The sequence below is a fragment of the Arachis hypogaea genome, chromosome 3, assembly GCF_003086295.3.
Source record: "Arachis hypogaea cultivar Tifrunner chromosome 3, arahy.Tifrunner.gnm2.J5K5, whole genome shotgun sequence".
Classification (NCBI taxonomy): domain Eukaryota; kingdom Viridiplantae; phylum Streptophyta; class Magnoliopsida; order Fabales; family Fabaceae; genus Arachis; species Arachis hypogaea.
The window spans coordinates 13,697,732-13,707,780 of NC_092038.1; the positions used below are offsets into that span (position 1 = coordinate 13,697,732).

General features: G+C 31.4%; 1 protein-coding gene across 2 annotated transcripts; it reads right to left on the reverse strand.

Moving 5' to 3' along the window:
* Positions 1-1,137: 1,137 nt before the first annotated feature.
* On the reverse strand, positions 1,138-4,072 carry LOC112789598 (autophagy-related protein 8C-like). Of its 2 annotated transcripts, none has more exons than XM_025831556.3 (6): positions 3,565-4,072; positions 3,364-3,411; positions 2,622-2,677; positions 2,489-2,541; positions 1,958-2,076; positions 1,138-1,421 (listed from the first exon to the last, which is right to left on the reverse strand). In XM_025831556.3, exons 2-6 carry the CDS (start codon positions 3,398-3,400, stop codon positions 1,324-1,326), a joined length of 363 nt encoding a protein of 120 aa, XP_025687341.1. In that variant the 5' UTR covers positions 3,401-3,411; positions 3,565-4,072; the 3' UTR covers positions 1,138-1,323. The 2 variants fall into 2 exon arrangements, with proteins under 2 accessions (XP_025687341.1, XP_025687342.1); XM_025831557.3 differs by having other exon boundaries at positions 3,628-3,969.
* Between the last annotated feature and the right edge of the window lie 5,977 nt (positions 4,073-10,049).

A 10,049-nucleotide genomic window follows, 5' to 3' on the forward strand; every position in this document is an offset into this window, starting at 1 on the left:
GTTAGACAGAAGTTAGTGTTCTGCATGCGGAGTTCCATGTTATTTGGAGGGGTTTGATTCTTGTTTGAAATTGGAGTTTTTGTGAGACACCATGTGAAACAGATTATTTAGAAGCATTTTTAATAATGCACACAAGACAGAATACTAATACCATTATCATTATAAAAAGGGACTTAGTGCGTCGATTTAAGAGACTATAAGTTAGAATTGCTTAAAAAGCAACATTAGTTTGATTTAGATAAGTGCCAACTGTGTTGATGATGGTATAACCAGAAAAACTACCTCGAAAGTAGTACAATATAAAGAATGATTTTAGCCTTGGAATGAACTTCATCATCTTGTTAGCTTAGATATAAATCCAGTCAATTAATTTACCCTTTTCTTTTGTTTGTTTTCTTTCTTTCATTTTTAGTGTGTGTGTATATATATTACTATGCATGGATGTGTGTATGATAATTGATAAAAGTTATCTCTGGTATATTAATTGACTTAATCCATTTAATTCATTTTTAGACTTAAAATTTAAACCGATTTGATCTATTAATCAAAACATATATAATTTAGGTGGGTTAAATGTTTCAGCAAAAACGTATCCAAACCAAAAGTTTATGTGGTGAGAAAGAGAGATTGAGTTTAGAATTAAAATGATTTGTTTTAAAATAAAAAAAAATAAAAAATATTTTTTTCGAATTTAGTTTCAATTTTCACTTTTCATTCGGCTTTACTCTTAACCAAAAAATGCCCTTATTTTAATTCCCTTGAAGCTTGAAATAATTCCTCAAAATTTTTTAATATTAAATATAATCTTTTATAGTTTTATCATTTAATATCTTTTTACATGTTTTATTTTAATCTCACTTAAAAAATGTATAATAAAAAATCACACTTTACAACCACATCAATTGAAAAAAATATTTGAGAGAATCCCTTTCCATAATCCTATCAATATATCAAATAGTGTAAACTTTTTTTTATAGTATCAACACATTCAAATTAAATAAATAAAAAACAAAGATCGGGTTTTAATTCTAAACAAAGAAATTGCTTTTCATTTTTTTTTTTTTTTACTTCTACGCTATGAAATTTCATTCTTTTCTCCAAATGAAACCTTCAACTATTGCAAGCTAGAAGGCATAATAATCATAAGGCAGTTTTTCAAATAAGCTGGAGTACACATACCATTATCACCAAATTAAGTTTAATAATAAAACTTTACATGAAACGATTCAACCCAGAGAATTTACAATTATGCCACCTCCTTCACATTGGGCGACTTTTTAGGAAGTTCTATTCACATGGTTTGCCTCTCTCCATTAGTTGATTTCAGATTATCACACCAAATGTATTTTCCCCACTGTAAGTCATGTACAAGAATCCATCTTCATCCTTATTTTCCTCATAAATCGCAGACATAATAGCCGCTGCACAAACAGAAAATCACGGCTAAGATGATAAAACCAATAAGAATAACCATTGAAAATGGGGCAAACTACTCTCATCTACCCCCTTTAATTGACCAACTTACACTGGCCTCATTTATAGTTTATTACTAACATGAAATAAGCTTATTTTCAGTTATTTAAACTGTTCAATAGCGTTTTGGAATTACAAAAAGATATCATTACAATGTATGTGACTGGGGAGTCTTGGAACAATGGCTGAGTTTTCTCTGTGTGATCTCAAAGTTACAGATTTAAGATGTGGAATCAACCACAGATGTAATTATAAAGTTAAATTACCTACATGGGTGTGGCCCTATCCCAAATCCTGTGTTACCACAGATTGCTTGTGCACGGGTCTTCCCTTTGTATCATTGCAAAGTATGTGTTATGTACACAACTTTATTTGTTATTAAAAATCTTAATTGAACAAAATAAATATGGTTTACCCATTGGAAATAAGTCAATAACAAGTCTACATATACTATCACATACACCCAAAAAGCAATATATATTACCAGTTGGTGGCAAAATGTTCTTCACAAAAATGAAGATAGCCTTTTCTGGACTCAGCTTGATTCTCTTCCGCACCACATAAACAAACTGTCCGACAGTCAGATCAGCAGGAACCAGATACCTACGGTCATCCAAGAGGTATTAATATTTACCATGAAGAATGAGGGAAAAAGACAATGAAAGAAATCAGAAACAGAATCCACAGAACATAATCAAATATTCAGACCAATGTTCCAATCAGCGTGCTATCTTATCGTACAGCACATTATACCATGTTAAAAAATGAGTCAAAAGGTGTGCTACTTCAAGAAAATTTTAGTTTAAGGCCACAAGGGGCAGAAACCGTGAAACCCGCAACTTATACAGGTTCCAGCCAAACCCCAAAGAAACACAAGTAAAAAGCTAGTTTCCAAAAGTGCATATATTTTTCAAATTTTGACGTAGAAGGTGTTTGACATTCAAAGTAATTGAGTTTAATAAACTGTAAAGAAATTAAAATTGCACTTATCATCAAAGGTAATAAAAAAACTAACTTTTTCTTATCAATTTCAGGAACATCACTCTTCTCTGCCCTTTCAACAATTACCTACACCAAAACAATAAGCCAAATTAATAATCAAGAAATGAGATTACAATGATTGATGCACACAGTAGAGCGGTCATTACTGGAATTCTATCAGGATACTTCTCTCTTATGCGAGCTGCCTCAGCCTGCCTCCTTTCTGCAATATAAATGTTTGCACAAGTTACAGAACATCGTGAATAATAATAATAATAATAATAATAATAATAATAATAATAATAAATACAAAACAAATGCATTGAAAACTTAAATTTTTAATATTTTCAATAAGAACTTTCTTAATTTGTAAACTTAACAAGTGCCCTTAGCTAAACCCTAACAATAAAAATACAAGCACATACCAAGAGTTATTTTACCATATGATGAAAAGAAAAATTCTGAGCAGCTAATAAAAGAATAAATAAAAAGGGTATGATTTCTGTTTTGAATAAATAAATAAATTAATAAATAAGTAATATCCACCGGGGGAAACAACAATTAACCCATCACATGACCTAATAGCTAATATAGCAGATTAGCCGTAAAGAAAATATAATTACGTTCTTCAACATTGAACTTATGAATTAATCAAAGAGAGAAAAATAAGAAAGCTAGCACAAGCACAAGGAATTTGCTGAGTTTAGTAAAAGTTTCTATAATAAAAACACAAAAAGAGCTTATTTCTCATCGGAGGGCACATAATGGAGCTCAAAATTACACAAATTTGAAACCGCAATAAAAATCGAAACGCAAATTGCAATTCACAAAAGAGATAAAGCATGCAACGTATTACAACCCATACAAGGAAAATTGAAGAAAACAAAAGGAAAACAGAGAGAATCGAACCAAGTGGGTGTTCCATCTTGAATGAGCTCTTAGCCATGGTAAATAATTCTGCAGCAGAATACGCGCAGAGAAATTCAATCAGAAATTAGGGTTTGCAAGGATAGCAACGATCGATCGATGAAAAACAAAAAATAATTTAACAGAAAAGAGGAACGAAATTGGTTATGTTAGGGAAAAACAAAAAATAATTTAATCGCTTACCAATGGGAGAGAAGAGAGAGAGAGAGAGAGAGAGAGAGAGAGAGAGAAGAAACCGAACGTAGCTGTAAGCAAACAAAAGCTTGTTATTCTAATTCCGTGGTGTTTTAGTTCATTAGGTTTTGAAAACCTCTGTCAGCTCTTCTCACATGTCCACAAAATAGAAAACCTTTGCTTAACGACACCGTTTCCTTTTTTTTTTTTTCCACACTATCGCAATACCCAACCGGCTGAGGAGTAACTCGTCACCGATATGAGTGACTTTTCCTACACAGTTCGAAGCTCCGGCATGTACTCATGTGCTTTGACTTTTTACAAAAACAAATTATATTTCACCCAAAAAAACAAAGGGGCCTTAGCCCAAGTATAATTTTTATTTACAAAGTTTTCAACCCCATCTTTTTATATAGATCAAAACCCACAAAGGTCCCAATAAATAAAGGTGGTAAACGAGGGCGAAATTCGCCGGACTGGTTTATTAAAAAAAATATGCAGGAATAAAAATTTGAAACTTTAATAATTAAAAAGCTCGTCTAACTTATACAGTCTAACTGTGGGTTTCAGCAGTACAGGACAGGTTTTTTCGATGGCCTTGTCGTTTTTTTTAAATTGAAGATGATAATCGAAGATGTTCTAAGTTATAATTTGAATTATATTTTATATTTGATTGATTAGAGATTTAAAGATATTTAATTATATATTTTGGACAATGTTAATTGTATTATTTTATTTTAAAAACTTGGTTGATGATTATGTTATATATTTAGAATTATAAAAATTTTAATATTTTTAAATTTAAAAATTATAAATTTATTGAAATGATTGTAAAATTATATATATTGTTTAATATTTAATAGTTTATTAATAAAAAATAAAAAATTAATTAAAAAAAAAGATAATTTGTAAGCTTAACTCGCCAATCTGCCATTAGACAGGACGGCAAAAGAATTTAAAACCACCTCACTAGGTGGAATGGGATGGATCATCCCACCAAATGATGGGGCTTCTGACTCCGCAGGATGAAATAGTATATTTGTCACCCCCTACCAACAAAAAAGTGAGTGACTTATAAACTAACAATGGAAGATCAAAGTTTTCATTATGACAAAAGAAAAATTCAAAGTTTTCCCATATATTTTAACTTTTTAGCAAGTTCAACTAAAAAGGTAATTTTTTAATAATAAAACAAAGAAAGTAATTTTTTCATCTAACATCAATCAATTTTTTTTAATTTTAAATTTTAAATCTTAAATTTTAAATTTTATATCATAAAATTTTTTAGCATTTCAATATATTTTATTTATGTTTAGAATGTTCACAACACATAATATGACAATCATACACATATTAATATGTTAAATTCAATTTTTTTTTTGTTGGCATCTCCATTAATAGGCAACGGATTCCTTGCTCCATATTTTATGTGGGAGTATCATTAACCCACTTCAAAATAATTATAAATTGAACCCCGTTTTTTGTTTTTGAAAAAACTAAAAATTAGAAATTGACCTCTGTATTTATTAAGTTTTACACTCTTCCCTTTTTAATTTTGATCACAAATTCAACGTTGTAAACCATTTGCTCTGATAGGGTTTTGCCCTCTTTCAATAGTGATTGACATGGTCTCTTCCTCTTCCTCTGTCGTCTCTCTCATCCGCTCATCTTCGCCATGTAACCCGCTTCTGCAGCTGCCTCGCAACTTGCTTCCGCTTCTACTGCGCCGCGCAACCCACTTCCCCGCCGTCGCGCAACCCGCTTCCCCGCCGCCGCACAACCCGCTTCCCCAGCTTTCTATCAGGTAACATTTTCACCCTATCTCTTGTATATATATATTTTCTTACTTCTTTCCAAACTCAGATTCTATTTAGTTTATTTTGTTTTATTGCTTTTTCTATGGTAAGTTTTTGGTAAATTTAAATGAAGTTTAATTTCAATTTATGTTTGATATATGTTAAAGGAAACTTTGTTTCAATTGTTTATCAGTGATTCTATTTTTCTGGTTCATATGTGTTGTTTCTTCTTATTTATTGGTAACAACCTTAATTTGATTGATTCTGTATGTGCATATTAAATTTGATTTCTTACTAGCTAGCTAGCTTGCTATAGTGATATGACATTATTATTATGCACAGCTTCGTATTTAGGGCTTAAAGAGTTTTTACTACCATATTTGGATCCAAATCTCACAAATCAAGAACTCATCACAGGAGTCAACTTTGTCTCTGATGGTTCTGGTTATGACACACTTACACCAACTCCTCAGTGTATCTATAACACTACTCTCTTTCTTTATCTACATCTTATTTATCACATGCATGAAATGGTTATAATTTCTTTTTTTTTTCCTCAAATATATGTTTCATGCCTAGCTTTAATTTGTCAATTTGGTTAAAAATATTTTTGTACAAAATTACTTACCTAAATCCTCTTTATGTATAGATATAGATGGATAGAAGTATTAAGTATACATAGATTGGTTAATTTTTCTGAATTTGCATTGGTCTCTCTATTAATTGCAGAATGTAATTTCAATTCGAAAACAGTTGGAACATTTAAAAGAATACAAAAATAGGTTGGAGAGGATTCTTGGTAAACAGAAGATCATATGAAGAACGCTATATTTTTCAGAAGTGCAGGGACAAATGACTTTGTTATTAATTATTTTACATTGCCAATACGAAGAAAGACAGAGGATAAGTTATTGTTTGGAACGGTGTAGAATTGAAGGAAGTAATTGGTATCCAGAGGAAGAGAAAGAAGAGGACAGAGGATAAGTTATTGTTTTGCAGCATGAAGCAGCAGCTACCTGGCGTTGATGCTAAATTGCAGAAGATTACAGAGAAGATAAGAGAAGAGAAGAGAAGAGAAGCATTTCTGCTAGGGTTTTTCATTCAATTTCATTTAGCGCCATTCTCTCATCCTCTTCCTCTACTGTATCTCTTGTTCGCCAATCCTCGCCGCCACATCACGCTTCAGACGATGCCGCAACCTGCTTCCACCGCCGCCGCGCAAGACGCTACCTCAACGCTTGGAGGTTAGTTAATCATTATGCCTTTTCAATTCATCATTTCGTATGTTTTTTTCTTTTTTGGGTGATAATAGTGATGATATTGCTGTGCTACTCAGTAGTTAGGAGGAATGTTATTGCCATGAAAATGAAACAAAATTGAGTGTAAAGGCCAATCAAATCTGAACTTTGAGCATAAGGGGATCAAATCCTTGTTGAACCATTCCCTTTTCAACGTCAAAACCTCAACTAGCAAAGTAGATGACTGAATCAAAGAATTTTACCTTTATAACAATAATGATTTCATGTCTATATAAATTTGTTTCCAGTAAAGTTATAATTAAATTCTTGTGCAGATGTGTGAATGTGATTCCATACAAAATAATAATTTTTCTTTGTATAATTATGGCCTCATGTCCATTTTAACCCCCTTCTTGGCTTTTTGCACTTTGCTATTCCTTTTTTCTTGCCTTTATTGCAAGTCCATAACCATATGATATGATATGAATGTCATTTGATAATGACTTGGATGATCACATGAACATTGAAGATGACTCACTAGTAAGTATTTTTACCAATGAGTTAAGACAAAGTCTTAATTGCTGCCTATTAGCTAGTACTATTGATATTATATTGCTTATATTGTAGGTATATGATGAGAATGCTTCGTACAGTAGCAATGAAGTGGTGTAATATGGTATAGTATTTTGGTTTAAGGTTGTGGAATCCTTTATTTCTGGTTTAAGATGCTAGTTAGGAATATTTCATGTAGATTTATTTACAAAGGCCATGTGAAATGCGAGATTTAACTTGAGCATTAGACCATACATTAGGTTCCAAAAATTGACTCCCATAGAATTCATTGTAAACATTTTCTCCCTTCCCCCTTTCCTTTTTAAATCCTGTTGTAATTTCAATTAAAATTATTTAATATGATATGGTTAATTTTGATCTTACCTGTAATTGTGTGACAGTTCTGATCTGAAATTAGCAATAGCCTTGCAACAACAGGATATCACTACATTCCAAATATGTATAAGCCACTGCCTTTTCACTTTCATCTTTCTTTCTGGTTAATTTTTATGAATCTAAGATGAGTTTGTGTTGTGAAATTGGATTCTGAGTTTTCAGATTCTAAGTTTTCAAATGGCTTTAAGATCAAGGAATGCAGGACTGTCTACTAACAGCAATAACGCAGAATGGATTGAACCATGATCTTTAGGGCAATTGCTTTTAATGCTATATCCTTTGGTGTGTCTTGTTGGATTTATCTTAAACTAGGCTAATATCTTTGGTCCTATATGAAGTATTTGGTCAAGAAAACTACTCTTACCAACATTTTTAATTCTCCCAGTTGCCCTTACTAACATTCATCTTTCATGTTCATGTCATTTGGAGTTGGTTTTTACTTTTTACCATTAAAAAAGGAAACCGGCATTCCTTCTGAAACCATCTACACTCACATTTTCAACGTCTCTTTCCTAACTTTTTTTTGTATGGAATTTCTAAAAAATATTTTTTAGGTGAGTACTATTGTTACTTTTAGAACACTAAAATAAATATAATACAGATCCTAGACATGGAGTGCTTATCAGTTTCTAGTATTGAGTGGTGTTTGCATCTCCCTGATTATTATCAGTGCTGTTTTAATTCATCATATTCTATATGTAATCGATGTGGTGGTGAATTAAATTGACTTTCAGCAAGGAAAGATTCAGACTGCGTCAAGCAGAGACTTGATGGTCAGAGAACCGGGATAAGGTATACAAAAGGTACAATGTTCATAGTAGTGCAGTCAAGTCTTCCAACCAAGCAGGGGCACCGCATAGGACAGAAGGTGCTGGTTCTATTGAGGGACACCGCACAAGGATTCTGTTTAAGAGCAAACTATAAAAAATATTGGTTTTATTTTATAGTGTTAGTTTGAATCACACTTTTGTTTCTTATAAAGGTTGATAATGCTCTCGTGAATCGCACTCTTCTGTCTATCATTTAATTATTTTTCCTTTATAATATCCCATTTTTGTATGGAGGGAGGAGGATCCGACGTGGAAGTGACATGGAAGCATTTTTTATATTCTTTCTTTTGCTTCTTTTCTTTTAACTTTTTCTAATCCAAATATGTATAACAAGAGCCATTTTACTGCGTGATAAGAGCTAAACACGAGCTCATCTCTCTTTTTTGGTTTTCAATAATTTTTGCTTCTCTCTTTGATTCGGTGCCTATCAAGAAAGATTGTTTCTCGATTGCAAAAATGTAAATATATTAGTTTTAAAAATATTAAAATTTAAAATTTTATTTAAAAATGAAGAAGATAAATTTAAAATTTTAAGAGTAAAATTATACTTCGGTCTTTAACCATTTACGGGATATAGTGTAATTAGTGAATAGATCATTATTATCTAAATTTCAAATAATTTTGTACTTATAGTTGTAAAATATATATTATACAGTTTATTTTTTTACTTTAAAAAAGATGAGTTCATCATAAAAAAATTTAAAAAAATAAGGTAAATAAAATTGATGATTTTTAGTTTTATCCAAAATTATAAGCAAGTTTTTAATAGGATAATGTAAAAGTGATACACAATGAGAGATAAAAAATAATCATACAAATAATTGATCTATCTTAAGTTATATAATACAATATACTTCATACAAATAATCATATAAAACTACAGAATACAACATCAATCATAAAATAAAGTAACACAATTATTATTCACTTGAGGGAGGAGGAAGAGGCAAGACTTTTTTAGAAATATTCTAATATTGCATCACTGTCGTGCACATATCATAGCATATTGGTCTATGCTGCAAGGATTCGCAAAGTCTTTGGATAACAGCTTATATGCACTCTGGTTGTAATATTTAAGACAGAATTCATCATTGTTGACATTGAGCCTACAATCATCCATTTTCCTTTAAAAGAAAATAGAACTGAAGTATAATCTAGCCCGTAGGTACATTCATAGAACTGAAGAATATCTCATGAAAAGTAAGAAAAGTAAGAATAATAGAAAAGACTCAAAGAAAAGTATATCTCATGAAAAGTAAGAAAAGGCTCAAAGTGGTCGCAGCCTCGCAGGAATAATCTAAGCCCGTAGGTACATTCATAGGTTGAGGGATACGTTACCTACAATCAAATCATAACCAAACTTAGTATAAAAAAGGCTCAAAGTTTGACAATAATGTCAATTTGCTTATATAACTGGAATATACAAGTATCAATATATAGGAAGCAAATTTTATCATAAGTGCTGATAAGTTGTCCTTGTGAGTTTCTGCGGCCTTTCTCAACTCTGCAATGTTAATGTTACCCTTGGGGTTGCTGCACATCATAGTTTCCTAATGCACATCATACGTTTGATGCTTTAATTCTAGTTATGCAATTGCCTAAGACAGCTGCATGAAATGAACCATTAGTTGACACTCATTCCTTTTGATATCATCTTTGAACTTTCTACTATTAAGCATTAC